This window comes from Bidens hawaiensis, unplaced genomic scaffold (genome assembly GCF_021521415.1).
Source record: "Bidens hawaiensis isolate Kalapana, Puna unplaced genomic scaffold, B.hawaiensis_p1.1 tig00024420_1, whole genome shotgun sequence".
NCBI lineage: Eukaryota > Viridiplantae > Streptophyta > Magnoliopsida > Asterales > Asteraceae > Bidens > Bidens hawaiensis.
Window position 1 is genome coordinate 213,815 of NW_027493845.1, and position 22,840 is coordinate 236,654.

The 22,840-nt window shown below is 35.9% G+C and overlaps 1 protein-coding gene across 1 annotated transcript; it reads left to right on the forward strand.

The window, feature by feature from the left end:
* The first annotated feature begins 5,473 nt into the window (after window positions 1-5,473).
* LOC143569194 (trihelix transcription factor PTL-like) lies at window positions 5,474-7,239 on the forward strand. The gene is made up of 2 exons (XM_077055165.1): window positions 5,474-5,862; window positions 6,269-7,239. Exons 1-2 carry the CDS (start codon window positions 5,480-5,482, stop codon window positions 7,140-7,142), a joined length of 1,257 nt encoding a protein of 418 aa, XP_076911280.1. The 5' UTR covers window positions 5,474-5,479; the 3' UTR covers window positions 7,143-7,239.
* Window positions 7,240-22,840: the final 15,601 nt, after the last annotated feature.

Here is a 22,840-nt window from a genome sequence, read left to right on the forward strand (position 1 = left end):
CTTGAGGCTTTTGAACTGGACATTCTCAGTGCTTAACACCTGTGAAGGCGTTTTAGTGAGGGGAGTCCATATTCTTGGCAGAGGTCTGCTAGGATCTCTGCCGCCTTCCCTCTTGTCACCCTCCCCGCGATTACGAACGTCTTTTTGGGGCTGGGGTGAGCTTGGTTGCGCCTGCTTTTCTGCGGAAGAAAAACTGGTTGGTTGCAACCTGGACCATACAGAGTTCTGTTTGCCCCTCCTTTCGTTGCTGCGCGGTGTCTCAGCTTGATGCGCTCTTTCTCTTGCCCTATCTTGGGCAATTTGTTTTTCATTTCTCGCGAAGACTCGCGATGCTTCCATTAGTTTGGCCCAAGTGGTTGGCATGCCATCTCTGCTTACGAGAGCTCGGCGGAGTTGATCACTGCGCGCGCCTTGTATAAAGGCCACGCGCAAGAGTTGCTCAGTGATACCTCCGATTGCCAGAGACTCCTGATTGAAACGAGTTATGTAGTCTTCAATCGTTTCATCATTCCTGCGCACGCAGTGCATGATGTCATCAGGGTCGCGCGTGTGTCTGCGCTGCTGTACGAAGTGGGCTTGGAACTTTTCCAATAGTTCCTCGAACCCATCGATTTGCCCAGTCGGCAAGCTCTCGAACCAGACACGCGCCGCGCCTGTGAGGCAGCGAGCAAACATGTGACACCATGTTGGCATCGTCCAGCTTTCTAGGTTTCCAGTGTTGTAAAAACCTTGTAAGAAATCGTCTGGATCTGTTGTGCCGTCATATTTGCCCAAACCACTTGGCATCTTGGTTTTGTGCTGAATGGGGGCCTTCGCGATGCGCTCAGTGAACTTTGAATGTTTCACCAAGATGGCTGGCCTGTACGGTGTGGTTACGTCCACTTGCCCTCTAACTGGTGGGCTGTACGGTATGTGCAGATCCAGATCTGCTTTGGCTCCAGGCGCCGTGTTCACGTGCGCGCGGAGCTGTGAGCCTCCTGCATGAGTATCTCGCGTCTTCCTCATGCTGTGCACTTCTTCATCACTAAACTCAGTGTGTGCAGTGTGAACAGAATGACCATCTTCCGGCGCGCGCGCCCTTTTTGTTCCATGAACGTTTTGCTTGTCAAACGCTAGCCTTTGTGTTAAGTCGGCTGACTTTTTGTGTTTGACCAGCTCATTGTACTTGTCCATTAGACGTCGTTGCTCGTTTATGAGCCATTCTTTGGGGTCATTGGTTTCATCTTCTGGACCCATTGGTCCTTTTTGTTTCGCGCCGATAAGATTTTGTAACGTGAGATCGTCTGGAGGAGTTTCAGTCTGGCCATGAGGAGTTGTGATGAAGGGACGGTTACTGGTGGCGCGCGTAGAATCACGCGGCACCCTCAGAAACTGCTGTCCCTCATTAACATCCTCACGTTCAATATCCTCCAGAACTTGATCAACGTTACGAACGCCAGAAACCATGGTGAAAATTTGTTTCTTTTTTAGAGATCTGATGAGATCTTGTTGCCGTTGTAACAGGTGATGGCGCCAATGAAGAAACGTGGATCGACTCACTGGTAGACGATCTACTTTCCTCGGGTGTGATTATGCTATTTCACCGATGGTTCTCTGGGATCTGGGTTCTTCCACCTACAAAATGAACAGCACCGTAAACTTACCCCTCAGAAAGGGACAGAGGGGTCCTCTTTGGGGTAACCCTCCGGTGTGAGAATAAGTGTTTGTAGGAGAAGATAATAATATGAGAGTAAGGAAATTGGAGTGTATTGCTTAATATAGCTGAATACTGTGTGATTGAGAGTCTTCTCCTTGTGGAGTTGATGTGGTATTTATAGTGCTAGGGTTTCCCATGATTGGGCTCAGACCTAATTAGGGCCTTGTTGGCCTCCTCCAATTGCTTTGCGCCACGTGTCCTTGGGACACCTGGTGCTTTTTCATTGGTTATAATCACGTGGTAGCACATGGGTTTTGCTGAGTTGTCCACCTTTCATTGGCAGCTGTCAACATCAGCATATTCTTATTCCTTAAAAAGATACCTTCTGGAAGGTTGTCTGACGTGCACAATCAAGGTTGCCCTAATCCTGATTTGGATAAGGACGAGGTTGATTATGTGCATGTGTGATATGCGCCTATCCTGAGGATGCGCGAGGTCTTCTCTTTATTCTCACGCGCAGATGTTTCATGCGCAAATGTGATATGCACGAGCATGTGATATGCGCCACGCGCGGATGCGCCACGCGCATATGTGATATGCGTGAGCATGTGTGATGCGTGAGCATATGTGATGCCTGAGCATCTGTGGTGCCTGAGCATGTGATGCGTGAGCATATGTGATATGCGCCATGCGCATAGGTTTTGGCTTTGTGCCTTCATAATGTCTTGATTTCAAGCCTCTTGTCTATATCTTGTGGGTTGACCCGCCTCGCTCGGTGTTGAGGCGGGTACATATCTCTTCAATACAAAATGTAAGTATGATTTTGAACCTTTAGTTTAACAAATCAATAGAATAGCTAAAGTATGAATGTCATATCAACATCTTTCAAACGTGAAAAGACGAGTAAAATTAGTATGGAGTATGGACTACTATTGTTGACTTTTTAATTAAAGGTTCTTTCATTTTTTTTTTAAATGTTCGTAACTTTTTATGCAACAAATTTTTTTTTAAATATCACACTACAAATTCGAGTATTTTGTAATTTTTAATCTGAATACCCGATTGCTATACTTTTTAAATAAATATTTTTTAAATGTAGATGTGTTATGTGTATAATATGCATGATTATTAAAATAAGTAACGTAATTATCATTCAAGTTGCGTAACTATTTCATGCATGGTCACATATTATGCATGCGTTAATTATACTTATGATAATAAAGATATAAATGCTCACAAACTACACAATGAAGTTGTCTGATGGATATATATGGAGTTGTGCTGAAAACATCTTGCAGGCATGATGTACTTTGTTGGTTTTCTCTAATTATTATACACATATATATATACACATTGTGTTTATATAGATTCATAGTGCAAATACTGATCAACCTAAAATTGTCCCGCTCACATTATACATTTTATAATACACGTATTTAAATTTTTGTTTCTGATGTACACTATGAATACATTAGTGTTGGATGTTTTATACCCATATACGTACCATGTTGATTCTCGGGTAATTACCAATATACGTACCATGTTGATTCTCAGGTAATTACCAAGATAGAAAACTAGTAGGCTATATGCGATTTGGTTGAGAGAAGTACTAAAAAGAGAGAAATTAAAGGAAATTTGTGTTTATTTTCCTTCATTCCAAATCTTTTTAAATTGGAGATATTTGGAAGAAAATGATTTGTAATATATAAAATCTTTACTTTTTTTGGTAATTTCTTTCGAACTTGAGAATTACGTGGAAGCTAACTAAAATCTTTCTATTCCACACCCTCTTTCCTTTCGTTGATTCTTTTTCCCTTCTTTTGTTTCGTTTATTAAACCCGGGAACACAACCTAATTAAGAGTAGGTAGATCCTCAACTAACTTACATCTCTAAGTACATGAATTAGTGAAGAATTAATTAAGATAATCAACCCACAATCCATCTTTTACACATGTTTTTTCACTTTACTACTTTACAATGCATAATGATTATCATATTATATATCGATGACCTAAATATTCAAGTTTTTCCAGAAATAAAATTTCCACAGAACTTTTCCTATATATATTGATGTCCTAAAGTATGCTATTTTATATCGATGACTTTGTCCAAAGAGTAATTGATATACAGTATGGCTGTACTTGGGTTGAGCTAATGAAAATATACAAAAGCATGCAACTTTCTACTTTTATGTATAAATATGTAACGTAAAACTTCTTCTGAACAATATTAATTATTTAATGCATTTTGAACATAATAATTAAACATTAAATACATATATTTGGTGATACATCACCATAACGGTTTAATGGGTATCATGTGTGATTTTATGTTTGAAACTCGAAAGGGAGAATATATATAATGAATGGACGGGTGCGGGACTACCGGATCGTGTCTGTTTCCAAAAAGTTGTTTAAAGTATTCCCCTTTAATTTATATCAAATCATTTCAAATATTGCCAAAAGGATGTCGGTAAGTTAGTGACATGCAATTCGTTGAAAACATCTAACAGTTTAAAATAATCTAGCAAGGCTTATAATGATATTTAAAGCCAGTTTGAAGTACCTAAATTTAAAAATCTGATACACACTTGTATATTTTGTTCAAACAATAATATATTTATTATGTATCTGTCTATTCAACTCGCTATCTTTCTTTCATCAAATTAATAAAACATTTCAAACAATATTATACCGTTCTCACACTTTTTTTTATACTCCATCCGTTTCATTAAAAATGTGTATGTTTTCTTTTTTAACTGTCTTATTATAAATATCCATTTTCAAAATTTATTAGCCAATTTTCAAGTTTACACTTAAGCATACTCAACTAGCATTAATAAACAATATTGATGGATCCAATTTCTAAGGGTGACAATTATTGTCATTTGGTAAGCAAAAAAAGTAATCATTTAATCTACTTTTAACTTTGTGTTTTTCAAATCATGATACTTAAAGATGGACGAATAGAGTATAAATTTATTTATGTATAATATATTTCTCTTTTCAATTTAGAGCTGAAAACTTGAGTGACTTAATAAAATTAGAATTATCATATTCGAACAACTAAAGTTGATCATGACTATATGTAACATTATCATGTCCATTTTGGTGTAATTAGATTACTTAATTACAAAAGAAATGAGTTTGTTAACAACTATTAATAGTAACTAAGATAGTACCAATGAAGTTTAAGCTAAAATGAATTACAATGAATGCTTTAAACATGACCAACTAATATACTATTACGCAAATAGTTGCAAACTTTCAACAAAACGTTATAATTGTTTTGTACATTCTATGGTAGGTCTTTAATCAGTGTATCTGGTACATGTTTTAAAAAAAAGTACTTCTTTACTCGTTCTTGTTTTATTAAAACGTATTAATTAATTAATTACAAAATTTGAATAACCACTTATAAAAGTTAATTCAATTTGTTAGTGACAAGTAAACAAATACATATAAGATAAATATTTAAGTATTATCAACCTATAAAATCTAGCATTAAAATGACTAATGTTTTTATATCACTACTATCAACCAACCCAAAAGTTAAAAATATCAATTTTAAAAATATATAGCTTCAAAATACCAAAATATATATTTAAATCCTAAACAATTTAATAATCAAGCATACATGTTTTATTTGTTTAAAGTAATCCAAAACATTAATTCTCACAAAACAATGTACCTCCAACAGTGTAAGTACAACACATTAATGCGTCATCATTGATATTATATATACACAATCTAAATTATTACTGTATAAAAAGGGTTCACACGTTATACAACCCTTTTATCCAACCCTATTTCACGAAACACCAAATTACACCACCATCGAACATGGACCATGACCGCCCGGCGTTCACCTCCGGCGACCCAAGACTCCACTTCCACTCTTCAGTACCCTCACTAGTCTCCGACGTACCCTTTTACATGCACCAAGTAGCACTAAACCCTAACACACCACCGTCTCATATTAATTTTAATCTTGACAACACCACCATCACAACCACCGTATCTCCTCCGCCACCGCCGACATACTCACCTCAAACCGGATGGAACCTGAACCAACAAGGTACATGCGGTTATGCACAAAGTACTACTGTCAGATGGCCTAGACAAGAAACACTTACACTTCTTGAAATCAGATCTCGACTTGACCCTTGTTTTAAAGAAGCCACTTCTTCTAACCATAAAGCCCCTTTGTGGGATGAAATCTCAAGGTATTTGTATTTATAACATCTTATTAGATTTGAGTGATATGTACGATAAAATAAAAAAACAGTAGAGAACTGTGAGAACCGTATAAACCGTATAAATGTATTTTAATATTTGAATTACACAACTTATTAGTTAGTTGTTATTGGATTGTATTATTAGACTACGGTTTATTAGTATGAGCCTACGGAGTCAGATAGGTTTCTAAGGTTTTGAATATTGTAACTTTACCATTTAGTAAACGATTACGATATATAGAGGAAAATTAGATCCGCCGAAACCTAACTGAGCCTGTAGGCTCATACTAATAAACCTTAGACACAATCCAAACGGATTTGAGTCTTGTAAAGTAGGAAAGAAAATGAGTCTTTATCTTTGTATAATCTTTTTTTTTTTTTTCTCATGATGTAGGATAATGAAGGAGGAATATGGGTACCAAAGAAGTGGAAGAAAATGCAAAGAAAAGTTTGAGAATTTATACAAGTATTACAAGAAGACTAAAGAGGGGAAAGTTGGCAAATCCGACGGTAAACATTATCGGTTTTTCCGGCAACTTGAGGCGCTTGTGGGAAACCAACATGATCCCGGAAGTATTAATATGAATACGAATACAAATACGAATACCTTGGTCTATCCAAGCAGCCAATCTAATCATTCTTCAGGAAACAACACACCGAATGATTATCATGAGTTTAAAAAGAAAGAAATGATAGCCGCAATTGAGGAGTCAGTTGAGTCCCACTTCATGAAGCTAATGGTTAAACTAGAACAATGGTGTGAGAAGATATTGTGTACAATTGAGCAAAAGGAGCAAGAGCGGGTGTTGATTGAGAACGAATGGCGAAAGCACGAAGAGGCGCGGTTGGATCAAGAATATGAGGCTTGGGCTAGCCATGTTGCTCACATCAAGACTCGTGATGAGTCTTTACTTGAAGCATTGCAAACCCTAATAAAGGTTAGATCAGTCGGGTCAAGTCGTGGAGACATGGACCCGATGGCGAATTCGAGTGATGAAAACAAATGTAAAGATTGGATCGAACCCGAGATCTCTAGCTTGATTCATATAAGATCAAACAAAGAATGCAAGTTTCAAGAACATGGAGATAAACTTTGGGAGGAAGTTGCTTATGAATTGTCTCTTTTGGGATACAATAGAAGTGAAAAGGTTTGTAAAGAAACATGGGACAAGATTTGTGTCGATTTTAACAAAAGGAAGATGGAATGTGAGGTTTCTTCAGGAACAAGCAACCCGATGAACATCGGACGTTCGTGGGAAACTATGTAATCCAGGCGGGTTCTTCTTTCTTGACTATTCCTAACTAGCTAGCTAGAGAATCCATAGGATTATTGTTTGTAAAACAATGTAGAATAAGAATTGAGGTTTGACAAGAAATTATGATTAATTAATAAGATTAGAATGACAAATTCATGAGTTTAATTTGTATTTTGGTCTTGGTTGAACAAATTTTTTATGTGTATACATGCATGCTAATTAGGATAAGTAACAAATTACTAATTAGTCTGTGCTTGGTTTGGATAAGTAGACGAGTTAACTAGACTCGAATAAACTGATACTTTAAATAGATGATCACGCATGACATATGTTTTGGAACGAATACTAAATCTCCCTAATCATATAAGATTAATTACGAACACACGGCATTTATATATCATTGATATTTATAAGAATTTAGCATAACTCTTAACTTAGTGATTATGAAATTTTAAAAACCGGACTAGATTAATTAGTATTCTTGTATAAATTCGTAAGTGTTATTAAGTTGATCATTACATGCATGTTCACCTGATGTTCACTTAAACACTAACGTTGCATTTTCAATTTTCATTTAGGCCACCTTTGCTTTTAATATAACGATCTTAAAACAACGTTATGAAATTATAACAATCTTACCAAAAGGTAATTTAGATATTTAAGGTTTTTTTTTAATATAACGATCTTACATACAACGTTATGAAAATATAAGCTTGTTATATATAAATATAGTAAAAAGTAAGCAAATTTGTATACAATATACAAATACAAAAGATTTTCAAAAGTTTTATGTAGTTAACGTTTTTTTTAGTATATATATATGGGCCAATAAGGGAAATTATGGGTGGAATTGTATATCAAATATCACCAAGTACTAGGAACATTTTCATAAACTACAAAAATCATCCTTTGATTGTATACTTCCATCTCTATGAAAGTCTACATTTTTCAGCAAAAACATAAATGTTTTCTTTTCTAACCTCGTCTACCTCTCTCGATCAACTGATCCACTTCGTTAGATACTATGCATTTATTTTTATTCTCTTCCTAGATCCGTGCTAAGATAAGATAATATTTAGTTATAAACGTACTCTACGTAAAACATATCAATATTCAAGTTGATTGATACTACAAATTAATAACTACCAACAAGAGTGCATTATATATGGGTTCAAGTAGGAGCAGTCGTATGCCATAAATGTGTTTTATAAATTTAGTTTGACTGGAATTGCTTTACAACATTTTGTCTATGACATGCGACTTATACTAGAACTAGCTATAACAAATTATCGACTATATATTCTTGATTTTTCTAATATGGATGATTCGATCGTGCTAATGAGTTGGTGGTGGAGTGATAAGTGAGAGACTTGGTGTTCCATGTGATCCATGTTAGATTCTAGCCCCCCATCATATGATGGGAGATTAGAAGAGTGCGTGACGTTCACTAGTTTGATCCTTATAAACTGAATGGATTTTACCTCACCGCACCACCGTGCCTTTAAGCGAGTGTTCACGGGTGTTGGCATTAGGTGATGGTTTTTCCCGAATCCTAAGCCGAGTATAACCCGATATAATGAATTTAGCCAGTAGCCAATTTAAGAGATTCATTTGTTGTTCAAAAAAATGGATGATTCGTATTCAAATAAATGGATTATTCATAATCAATTTATAAAATTTATCACGCATAGAGAACAACTTTAGAACATGACCAATGCATGATAAGTTTGCAGGTATACCGGCAGTTCAATATTTTAAAAATCGGTTTTTAACTCGTATCGGAATGGTTTACCCTATGATTCCATATGAATACAATTTCAACTCAAAAAATAACCTAAAAGTACATTAATAAACATCATACTCAATTACAAAATATGTAAATAAACCAACCTTGAATTTGAAGGATGCAAAATGGTTGATTAACGAATCGTCGTTTACAGTGTTTACTCGTTTTAAATTTATACACTAGATTAAAAGTCATTTTTTAACAAATATGAACTGCAAAAAATATCGAAAATCATTTGGGTTTAAATCCGGTTTGCTAGTTTAAACCGGTATTTAAAAAAAAAAGGCGGTATGGTGTTCTAGCAACCTGTCCAAAAATTCCGGAAACTATATACCGATTAATTTACCAAAATTAGGTATAATCGACTAGTACGTACCAATTTTTAAAACATTGATACCGTCACTTAATTTTTTTAAATAATAAACTACAAAATGAATAATAAATAAAAGTTGAAAAAAAAAACAAAAATAGTAGAATTGAAAAATTAAATACAAAGAATTGGAAGATGATAAAGATGAGGCACATTTCACATGGTTTTCTTAAAATATTGAAACATGGTTTTCTGAAAATATATTTCGCGATCTTTAAAAACATCGTTATTTCTCAGAGTACAATAACAAGTTGTACCCTTAGAATCGACCAACGAGTCTAAATTAAATCTTCAAATGTATGCTAAAATGTTGCTAGAATATTAGTGCGTTTTGAGTATTTTTGTGAGCACACAAAATCTCTCAACTTCAAGTACGTCTAAAAGTTTTCCAATTAAGGCACAACTTCTGGATTTTAATCCTTTTGTTAAACAGCTGCAGGATATACTAATTTTTTGTATCCAACTTAAGAATTGTAGTTCATATGATCCTCCAATTCTCAGAGATCTTATCGCTCTAACATGAAACATGTGGACAACTTCTGAAGACCACAACCGAACTGGTTTAAAAGTCTCTAGATCGATCATACCCACTTCATCAGTGTTTAAGCCTCAAATATACCTTCAAAAAAATATAATGTCGGCTTGTAGTGACGTGAGGGCGCGCGCAGAATGCAAAGTGCACCTTCAAAGCACTGTAGTGTGCCATCGCCACACCACATGTGTACGTTTGCAAGTGCGACTTAGTGTGCTTTGTGTCACACTGGGATTTTTGGACCCCGGGCGGAAGACTAACAATTGGTAGACTATGTATTGTTGTATATGTATTTTTAAGATTTATTTGACGCACTTCCCGTTTTAAATTTATAAATAAAATTAATTGTATGTTAAGTACACATATCATTGGCAACTTGATGTAGTATATATAGTATTGTTAAGAATCAAGTATCCATTGAATGTCACAGCTACTTTAACTTCCAAACTCTCGTTCATGTCCAGTTAAATTAAAGATTGAAAGCTTTATAAAATGTAAAAGATATGACCTAATTAAAAATAAAACAAACATAAAATAAAGGTGAGAGATAATCAATTGATGACCGTCGTTTGAGTCAATCAAAAACCTAATTATTCTAAATAGTTAGAGCAAGTAGGGTATCGTATCACAAGGAGTATGTGGTTAATGTATTCGTGTAACAGATTTCTAATTATGAAGTAACTGAATTTTAGTGCTGATCACACAAGCAATTTTAGTAAAAGTGGAGAATTAAGCAACGAATAAATAAACGAGTTGTAAGCAGTTAACAAAGCAAATCACACCTGGGAATTCAAGTAAGCAACCAACAGTATCTCATGCAACCTAACAGATTAATTATTAACGATTAACTGAAAACTGATCAATTAGACAAAACCTTAGACATCAACAATTACTTTACACACGACACTGGTTATCAAACAGTCATTGCCAGTGTGACTCAGTTAAGGGTAATTGTACGTTTTATCGTATTCAATCTAACTAGACAGTTATATGACTAATTAATTATCTAGCAACTGGTAACAGATCGTTCAGACCAACATAAACCTAAACCGACCGAACACTCAGAAATACCAAACATCAATAGTCATATATCAATCATCAATAATAACACAATAGTATTCTTAATCACATGAGAAAAACTGTAAAAGGTTACGAACTATACATCCCGGGTGCGATTCTAGGAGATTAGCCGAGCCTAGTCATCATTGAATCTTCGATATGGATGATAGGAATCATATATAGGCTCTTGACACGAGCTAGGATAGTGGAAATCGCTTTCTTGGACTGCTGGAATCGCCTCTTGGTCGTCAAAACGGAGTTAGGGTTATCCTTGATTAAAAAGTTGTTATAAACCTAAAATTCCCGTCTGCACACACGTCGCGGTACGTGACGGGGCCTTCTATGGGTCGATCGCGTACCGCGATTGACCAAAGTCAAAACTTAATTAATCTCCCATCGCGGTACGCGATGGGACCCTCAACACACCCTTCGCGTACCGCGATGGGTTCTGCTACAGCAAACTTCAATAAATGTCATCGTTTCGCGTGCTGGGCATCCCGGGTCTTCATTCCGTGTCACAACAGGTCCATAATGAGTATTTTAACGCCTGTGACCTAAAATCCAATAATACACGTATGAAGTATCGAAAGTTCTAAAATAAACAGTTAAAACTAAACAATAAACGAACTAAAACATATACAAATTAACCGACCATCATCAATCCAATTCAAAGAGGATATCATTTTTGAAATATTTCATAAGAGGATTATACGGTAGACTTCTAACGTGGAAACAACCCCTGATGAGTTCTATTATCACAAGCATGCGATTTTGGGGACACGGCTGTACTTTTCAAGAACGGCCGTGCTTTCACTAAATCGTGTCGGCCCAACCGTGCAATGGTGTCAGCCAATCCATGCAATTGCAAAGGAACAATCGTTATTTGTCATCTATCATGTCATCCTTGTCGTGCTCGCTTGGTTGGCAGGGTTGTGTTGGCTTGATTTCTTGTTGGTCCAACCATGCATAGTCATGGTCGTGCCACATGGTGTGAACCATATTTGTTTTGTATCTCGTTTTTGCTTCTTATCCACCAAGAGCTAATTACACCTGCAAATTCATAAAGAGTGATATTAAGTGTGTAGTCATGTGAAAGTGAAAAATATATAAATGGTTGATAGTGGGGGATATATTGTAATCAAATATATAACTTGTAGCATATCAGATTTCCCATACTTTATTTGCTTAGTAGATTTGTATTTAAGAAAAGAAAAACAAAGTTTATTTATAGTCCGAGTCTCGATTCTAGTAGCTTAGATTACCAATATTGTTCATCACATTAAAGGAGATCACAAAGTTGTTTGCTCTGTTTTGGTGCAATTCTAGCTTTGAAGAAAATACCTAAATTGGTTTATGAGCTTATCTATGCATAAACCTACACTCTTCACAAATGTAAACTCAGCACACGTGAAGAGGTAGGTCCCCGCAAAGCCCAGTTGGACCCGCAAGACACACCTTGAACGTCTGCGCAAAGACTAACTGGTCCCGCAGGACCCACCATGCTCAGAGAGATGAAGACCTTACATGCAGTAAGCCAGCTGTTCCCGCAGGAAAGCCTCCCTTGGTACAGTACCCTGCCTGTTCCCGCAGCTATGGGTACAAGCCAGGAAGGAAGGCTACCCGCACTAACAGTAAGGCTACACGCATAAGGCACTAGCTCTTACACTTCAGCAATGTCACCTGAGGAAGGAATGAGCAAGGCGGGAATATTCCCGCCCAAATGAGCCAGTCCGTACGCTTCTGGAAGATCTTTGTACTATACCTGCCAAGGTATGGACAAAATAGACAAGATCTGACCAAAGCAGCCCATGAATCAATCACAGGGTGACAGCTTACCGACAATAGTACGAGGAGGAGCACGCTCCAGTACAAAATGTCACTATCAGCCGCTGCCTACCCACCAACCCCCATCGTGGCACGTACATAGCCCGTAGTTGGTGGAAAAGGAATATTATACAGCTGGCCGTACCTGCTTGGAAACCTACCTACGGCTATAAATACTCCAACACCTTGGAACGGTATCATCATCTCATATAATCTTATCTTTAGCTATTTCTCTCTATATACACTTATATTCAGAGCAATCTAGTCTGATTCTCACGCCGGAGGGTGGTCACAAGGAGGAACCCCCCCCCCCCTTCTCAGTGACGAGCTCACGGTGTCTGTTTTGCAGGTCAAGAAGAATAACCATCTTTGCCGGACCTAACCCTCGTGGGAAACATCTACTTAACCCTAAGATTATCCATAATCTGCCGGGGTCACTTAGTGTTTCTTCATTGGCGCCATCCGTGCATAAAAGCTAGAACTAATTCAGTTTTTTCAAAACCTCTGGAAAGATGGTTAAGGTTACTCCGATGCCAAGGCCAACGGGTGACCAAGAAACTCCGGTAACCACAACCCCAGCTACTGGGGGGAACACCGGCGAGTACACGATTTTTACGAACACTACCCCGGTTACTCAAGCCGGGGCAAGTGCAGTAAACAATCCTCCCCTGGGATTCATTGATACCCAGTTGGAGAAACAACAGATGAGGCTCCCCCGCCAAACACTTGATCAAGTTAAAGCTTGGACGGAAGCACGTCAAAAAGAATTCCAAGCTGAGTTGGATGAACGTTTACGTTCACTCCAACAGGCTAATGACGAACTCGGAAGCACTCGACAACAGCTCAACATGAGCAATGATTGCGAGTATTCGGATGATGAGTGGGAAGAATCTGACAGTGACGCAAACCCTCGTCATAAGACGAAAGGGAAGCGTAAAGAAACGGACCTCCAGCCGAGAAGAAATTTTGGAGAAACCTTCAAACCAAGGAACGCGGGGGGAAACCCACGTGACTTCTCCAAAACTTTCAGACCAACTATTGCAAATGCGAGAACGTCCAAGTTTGCAAAGGACATTGCTGAACCAATCGCCCCGAAGAGTGCCAAACAGATGTCCAACATCGGCACTTATGATGGCATATCCGACCCAGACGATCACTTGAACAGATTCATAGCGGGGGCAACCGTCAGCAACTGGACGAAACCCACGTGGTGTTATATGTTCCAGATGACGATGGTCGGAGCGGCCATGGCGTGGTTTGATCGTCTACCGGTCCACCACATCTATGATTGGGCGGACTTCCAGCACAAGTTCAGCCAGCACTTCAGTCAACAGAGAAAATATACTGAAGAGCAGTGGACGATCCTCAAATGCGTTAGAGAGGAGGATGAATCTTTGCTAGACTTCATCACTCGCTTCAACTCAAAGAAGCTGAGTCTGGGCACCATAAGTGAAGATCTCGTTCGCGCCGCTTTCATCCAGGGCGCCGAATACCCAGAGCTTATCCGCACATTGACGGGTAAAGATGGCATGCCATCCGCATGGGATGCCATCATGACGGCAGCTAAACGCTTTGCCGAAACGGAGAAGCAACTGGGTAGAAATCTTCCCCAGAGTACAAACCTCTACACGCAAAGGACCAGAGAGAATGATGTCCGCACCGCCCAGCAAAACAAGAAGAGGAAGCTAGGTATTTGGCAGTCAAGGGTAAAGTTTGACATCTCATCCAGCTCTCGCCCTCTATTAGGCGGAAGGGATAACACGCACCCACCAAACCGAAACCCCCGATGGACGCCACTCACCAAAAGCGTCACGGAGATATTTGCCACCGAGAAACTCCCATGGCCAAAAGCTCCAATGATCCGGCAGCGTCATAACGCGGATCAGAGCAAATCCTATGACTTCCACGGGACAAAGGGCCACACCACCGAGGAGTGTACATCTTTGAAGGATGTTGTCGAAACATTCGTCAAAGATGGAAAACTTACACACCTTGTGGCATCAATCAAGAATGGAGGGAGGAACGATAATCGGTACAAGGGCAACGGACGAAAGCCTGTTGACATCAGCATCCACATGGTTCATGGTAACGTCAGAGGAAGAAAACGACGAACGACAGAACCATGTGCGTGGAAGGAAGCTGAAGTGCGCTTCCCGCGAGTGCCAGGAGGGCCCAACAAAGAAGACCCTATAGTCATCAAAAGCCAGCTGGGGCACTACATCACTTCCCGCACTCTTGCTAATAACGGCGCTTCGTCAACGGTCGTGTACAGGCAGTTCTTCGACAAGCTAGACGACGAAGACAAAGAACGCCTGGAAACGGTTTACGCCTCGATGGAAGGGTTCGATGGCAGCACAAACACCCCCACACCCCCTGGGTATCCTATCTTTCCCCGTCACTCTCACGGACGGGAAACACTCCCGCACAGAAGACGTGGACTTCGTCGTAATGAGGAAGCCACACCACACATACGACATTCTCTTCGGGAGAAACGGGAGTTAACAAGGGATGCGAGTAGATTTGTTTTCAAAATGGGGCTTTATTTATGGCGAAAATAAGCAGCATTGTTTATTTTCTAACTTATTCTTGACCTCTTTGGGGTCTTTTATCCAACGCGGAAGTCCTTTTAGAGCAACATATAGTCGGTGAAAGAAACGTCGATTTCTAACTAAAAAAGGTTAGAAATAAAAAAGAAAAAGAGGATTGTCATATTTGGGGACATGGTTTTTGGTGAAGGCCGGGAATAAAAGAAAATGCTAAAAACAAAACGCATTAATCTTAATGCCTACGTCATTTTTATGCATTCAAGTTTATGGTACTTTTGATATGTATATGTATTAGGCAAGTGAAACAATCAATTTTGGCAAAATCTCAAAATCCAAATGAATGAGCATATGGAAATGGCAGGGTTAGTGCAAGTTTGTGTTGTATTTTTAGCTTACGAAAACCTTAATTTTGAAATTTCATATATTACAATAAACAAGCGGATATTACAATAAACAAGCGAAGGGTAAAGGAACTAAGATTCCATGAACCAAATTCTTGTGAAAGTGTGTGGGCGATACCCGCAACCGTATAAAGCACTTGTTATCTGATTTATTGTCCGCTTGATAATGTTTATTCTAAGACATAAAAGTAGAAAAAAAAGGGCCAAAAGGTTTGTTCGTGTAATTTGTTGACACGTGAAAAACACAGTGGTACTAGTAATATGCAAAATCGTGCTTCGTTGGTCAATAATTGAACAAACCGATTGATAAGATAAATCATTAGAAAATAAGAAAGTTAAAAATAGATCTAGTTTTTTTATTGCTTACATTTCTTTATTTCATGCATTGTCTTTAAACTTAATTTGTATGTTCGTTTGAGAAATACGACCGTTTGAAAATTATCCCAAATGTTGATTTTCTTCTTTATCTTGTGATTGGAGTTTAACCCGCTCTAAGGAACTAGCACAAACACAACATCGATGTTAAGATTGCTTTTATCTTCGAAGCTCCTTAGTTCATTTATGTTTAACTCATGTTGCAGCGCAAAAATCACGAAAAATTGACACATCGAATATTTATTTAATAAAATCGAGATCTTACAAAAACCTACCCTTAGAGTTCGGCAAGCGCGTTAATTCGTGAAAAATATTTGACACTCTAATATGCGTACAACTTTTACGGCGTGTACTGTATATTATTACTTGCAACTCCGTTTTAAGTGAAGCTTACATCGAAACGTAGATAATAATAATAATAATAATAATAATAATAATAATAATAATAATAATAATAATTACGTCATCACGATATATTTTGAATTTAACAAAACATCATGTCTTAAAAGTTACGAGCATAAAACAAAAATATGCTTTTCATTTTTGTAAGTTATAACACATGAACAAGCGATTAACAGTGACCATTGAATAAGTTTCTTTAGCTTGAGTTGGGTTAAAAGCACGGAATGTATTTGCGCCATCACCATCTTCAAATAAAGTATTTTCTACGGTAGCACCATGAATAGCGCATAGCAAAGCAGCGCCCAATATACCGGCAACTCCCATCATATGAAATGGGTTTAATGTCCAGTTATGAAATCCTTAAAAAAAGAGGATACATCGAAATATAGCTACTACACCAAAACTAGGCGCAAAGAACCAACCAGACCAACCTAGTGGATAAATCAGGAATACAAAAACAAAAACGACAATTGGATCTGAGAATGCGATTGCATTATAAGAATATTGTGAGACCAAATTTTTTTGCTAAATAAAGGCACACTTGGTATTCTATTTGTTACACTTACGAGCTAGCAAGCTCCCTAGCACACCGCCCCGTCCTAGGCGACTAGGTATTCCACACTATGTTTCCAAGTAATAGAACTTGGGGTGGGTTGAAGCAGTATAGACATTTTTACCGGTCAGCTTATCGTTTTAGAATTTAAAAAAATAATAATCCCTCATATTTTATTAGGGCATCCCCAATAAAGAGACATAAAAACACCAAAAAACATATCTTGTCAAATGCGAGATCAAAAATGCATTATTCTTTAAAAACACTCAAAACTTATCAAATAAAAAATCTTAAAACACCCAAAAACATTAGCATATGATCAACACCTTTTACACTCTATATTTTCCATGATTCTTTAACAAACATTTTTTTTAATTCAACACTTAACTGCCCATTGCCCCACCGCCTAAAAAACCTTAGTTTTATCTAATTATTGTAGAATAACTTACTTAGAAAAATAGACTAAAAAATACAAATGCAAAAACACAATAGACAATAATGGATAAGGTAAATGCAAAACTTACTTTTGATAAATTCGAGAGGCTTCTCGACTTTATCAATTGACAAAAAAAAAATATTAACCTGTTCAATTTTGTGAATGTTTTGTTTCACTAGAGCATAATTTTGCACGATATGTTTCACATACAACATTCTGATTACTATTAAAGGAAAAGTTAATGTTGACACATGTGTTTCTAATTTGATAAAAGTTAGAAACATTGATAGGACTGCAAGTTGCTTGTCGGAAGTGTTTTTTTCCTTAAGTTTTAATAGTAATGGGAAAAATACTCAATGTGTAAAATCCCAAATTTTCAGACTATTTTCAAAAATGTCATTAATTCGAAACCCAATCACATTTAAGATTCTACCTTTAATTTGTTTTACATTTTTAAGTCAAAACTTTGAACCCGTAACAAGTTTTACGATAAATCTATTTGCATTCTCAAGCTGTTTAAAATTTCCGATTACCCATTTTTCACCCGTAACAAATTTGAGCCAAATGTAATTACTTTGTAACAAATGATATGTTTACCAATTTTTAACCCGTAACAATCAAATCTAAGTTTCATAAAAAACTCGAAACAAATCCTTGATAAAATAAAAAACCCAAGAAACTAAATATGATAAACTTTATTATATTTAAAAGTGATTACTATCATTACAATTTAGCACACATATGTATAGTTTACTAAATTAACCAAAAAAACAAATAAATAGATTTAAATCATATATTTATAATTTATATTTATATGACAATACAAAAGAACCAATAGATAAATGGAATTATTTTTTAAAAAATGGATAAAATTTTAAGCATATATGTATAACTAGTTTTTATCCCCCCGTATTACGGGGGTTGTGTTTCATTTTTAGTGTCTAATATTTATATATTTTTTTTGGATTTAATTTTATTTATTGTAATAATAATATACTTAGGGTTTGATGATGAAAGGGTTTCACAAATGAATGAGATATTATAACTCGTTTAAAAGCTATGGGTTTGGTGAGACCCATGACCCGTATATTATTTTTTTACTATAAAATTGTATCTTAATATAAATAAGATTTTTTTTCGTGAAAAATTAGATATTAATTTTTAGTATATCTTTATATTATAACATTTTCATATCAAATATTTGGTGAGATTAATTTTTTAATGTAATGAGATGTTATAACCCGTTTAAGGTTATATGGTCTGGGGAGACCCATACCCGTTAATTCGGGCCAAATGCATGAGAAGTCTATATTCACAAATAAAACAATCTGGTAGCTTGAGAGAATGTAGAAAGCAACCAGAGAGCTTTTAAAGGTTTTACGAGTTTGTTTTATCTTATTCGTTTCTAATGTTTATATATTTTTTAGGATTTTAGTTTATTTATTATAAGAAAGTCAATGATATACTTAGGATTTAATGATGAAAGGGTTTTATAAATAACTAAGATGCTATAATCCGATTTAAAAGCTATCTGGGTTTTGTGAGACCCATAACCCGCATTTTTTTACTATAAAATTGTTTATTAATTATAAATAATATTTTAAAAAAGACGAATATTAATTTTTAGCATATCCCTATTTCATAGGTTTCATATCAAATATTTTATGAATTTTTTCAATATAATGATATTTTATAACCCGTTTAAGAGCTATCTGGGTTTGGTGAGGCTCATACCCGTGAATTCGGTTCAAATACATGAGAAGTCTTCATCTACAAATAAAACAATTTGGTAGCTTTAGAGAATTTAGGAATGCTTCGTTTATATATATTTAAGATACAATGATTAAATAAATTACTTAGTAAATTGAAAGCATATTAAAGTTTTTTTTTGTTATTTACAATCTTCAACAATATATATGGTATAATATGTTAATAATAACATTTAAAATTATACTTTTTTCAATATTTAACAAATACGGATTGTTGTTGATATTTGAATTTCACAAAGTATGTTGTGAAATACATTTTAACAATGTATAGTAGTATAATATGTAAATATTTATTTTTATAAAAATGTATAAATATTGTAAATAGAGTTAAAGAAAAGTGAATAACCTAATTATGTTATAGATATAATATAAATAGAGTGTAAAATGAAAGTGAATAATTATTGATATATGAAATATATTAGTTTTGAAGGAAAAAAATTATTAGAATTAACCAAAAACCAATATGTGGCTACAATCTTTTTACTTTATTAAAATGAGTAGATGAGTTCAGGACCAACGAAGCCTACAACAAATAGTCTATGTGTTAATTTAGTGACATACTTTTATTGGTGGGTTTAGTGGGATGAAGTGCTGTTGAATTGAGTTAAAAGTAGGAGTGCCGCCTTGTAAATTGTTTTCTTTTAGTGTTTCAAAAATAATATAAGGTTATAATAATAAAATTAGTTAGAGATGGATTTGAGTATGACGTCGTTTTGCGTCTGAATACCATGACACAGACACGCAACAAAGACAATACCAAAGACACGATGTGGCATGTGGGCAACCAAAAGCGCATGACTTGTCGTTTCCATTTCTCTGTTACCTTTTTTCTATTTTCCCATACTCCCATCACTTTCTCATTTATCTTCCAACGTTTTTATTAAACAAGGTACCTAACGTTATACTTTCAGAAACTATAGTTCAACAGTTGAAGCCAATATTTAAACAATTGTGTTGTAACTACCCACGGCTAAAAAGCTATGATTCTAACATTATTTCTCTCCGGTGGTTTTTCCTTTCTTTCACTGTAGTAGTTGTAGGCCCAGAAGCTTTTTTATGGGAGTTGAAACTTTTGGGAGCGATTGTCTATCGTTAAATATTGAAAAAAGAAACCCGATCCAGCTAAGGTTGATTCAAATTGGACCACAAATAAATGAAAAAAAAAGATACATTTCAATAATCTAATACTCAATTTATCAATAAGTTTTGTTTTTCCTTTCCTCATCAACACTAACCTAATAGAGTACTAGTACTCCAAATGGGTACACCCTCTTTCACTATCCTAAGGCCAATGAGTATGGTTTCTCTCTCATTTGTCATATATGCGTCACATAAGTTGTCTCTTTCATTTTACTTCATCATTCAACTAGGGGTATAAATCATTCTCCTAATTCTTCATTTTCTATTTTTATTTATTTAATACAATTTATATATATTTTAATAATTAAACTACAACTAATATATAAAAATAATATAATGAAATAAACTAAAAATAAAAAAAAAATAGCTAGTCTTCGTTATAGGAAAGAGGTGATAGCGACCATATATGTTCGACCTAGTTCGAACGAAGCGCATCATGTGTATGAAGTTCATGTTGAAATTTGTGATTAAAGTGTTGCTGTTTTGGTTGAAATAGATTTGTTTTAAATGGTTTAGATATATGGATGTATTTATAATATCAATAACTTAATTTTTTGTAAAAAAACAGGAAAAGTGTAGTTGGCTCAAAACGGTCACAAGAATAAGAGAATGAGCCGCACGACCATACTCATTTTCCTCCGGTCATGCGTGAAATGAAAAGGGGGGGGGGGGGGGGGTCTTTCACGCGAGTGATGAGATGTTCACATAGGACCATTACCCCTCACTCCCTGATCCATACCCTCTTGTCTAAATAGGTGAGGGTGCTCCTCTCATTGTTTAAGAAGTACCCCCAAAAGAGTACCCCTAATGGTGCCTATTCCCCTTAATAAATCAAATGGTCTAATAAACTAACTAACAATCTAAACAAATCTTGATATAACCAAGTTATTAGGTCAAATTTAGTGGCAAAGGTTTAATAAAATTCATGAATGGTTGATAAACTTATGATCAATGATTGTTTAATGAGATTTTAAATTGTCGTTAATTTCATTGTTTAGTTTTGCGCTTCAAATGTCCAAATTGTTTGTTTAAAATGAGCTCGAATTATATATTTAAAATGGTCTTGATTTGTCCAAACTAATTGTTCATGAGGGCAATATAATTATTTGATTATTGCAATCGGAAGTAAATCGCATATATACTATTTAGATAAGAATAATTCATAAGGTATTCCCACATCTTATCTCAAATGAATAAGCTTGCCATTGATCGTAGTTTGACTAATTTTGTATAAAACAATGTGAAAGCTTAACGAAAGTTACTTAGACTTAAATAATGTTCTAAAATTAAAACCACGTATCCTAAACTCGCGACTTTTGAAAAGTAGACCACAAAAGGTGTGACCTCGGTCAAACCACATGTATAATTTGTATAATTAAATTATTATAATTAAATTATTTTCACCTATACCAAATCACAAGATGATCAATGTAAACTTCTTTTATTTAAGTTGAAAAATGACTTTTGAAAATAAAGTCGGGCTTGATAACTTAAATTACAAGCTAGTGGACCAGACACAAATGTACTATTAATTTAGCTAAGTGGCTATTTTGCTCCATAAAGTATTGGGCGATATAAAAGAATTGGCTTTCGATTGACTCTCTATACGGTCCAAGATTTCTATAAGGGAGTGGAGGTTGTGGTTTGGTTTTAACTATGACGGAATGATGTATTGGGTGTTTTGGTTTAGTTTTTTTGGCCCTCTTTGGTCTTGTTCCTCAGTTTCTTGCTGATTTAACGTTAACTTGTACTCTTGATTTATGTTTTATATAAGCCTTGCTGTTAAAAAAAAAACTAAGTGGATTTAACCAAATCATTGCAATGGCGGAGGAAAACCGATCAAAGGTGTCTTGACTTGCCGTGTCCATAACTAGGTCGACTAGTGTTGCTACAACAAAGATAAGACCAATGATAGTGAATGGACTGGTTAGGCTAACAAGCTTCAAGGGTTTAGGTTAACCTAACGCAGGTCGTGGTGTCCCTCTACGTTTGCAAAACGTAGAAGGAGGTTCACTAGTTAGTTGTTTGTTGTTATAGATCACCGAAGATCAAGAACCGTGATGTTTGGAATCGGTTTTAGGATGATGTTCTTGGTAAAGCTATGAAGTTATTGAAGTAAGAAAGAAATAAGCTAAGAACATATTTCTCAAGGAAGAAGAGAAGATTAGGGAGATGGTATTATCTGCCCAAATCTGTTGTGTTTATGTTTATGGCTAAGTCTCTCTTATATAGGAGAAGAGACTTAAGCCTTTCGTCCAATTGTAACTAATCTAGTTCCCCTCTAGTTTGCCTAGAGAGTTGACCTTTATGGGCAGGAAGCTTTGGACCACTGGTCCATAGTTAAAATAATATTACTTTATCTGAGCATGCCCTTTGTTCAGAGGGGACAAGATGTGAACAGTGATGTGACATCGTACTGTAGCACGTGGGTACTTGTTTACATAAGTTTGGGCGGGAAACGAAGCTTTTAACCTTTTAACCCTTTTAGCGTTAATGTGTTCCAGCCATTTTATTATT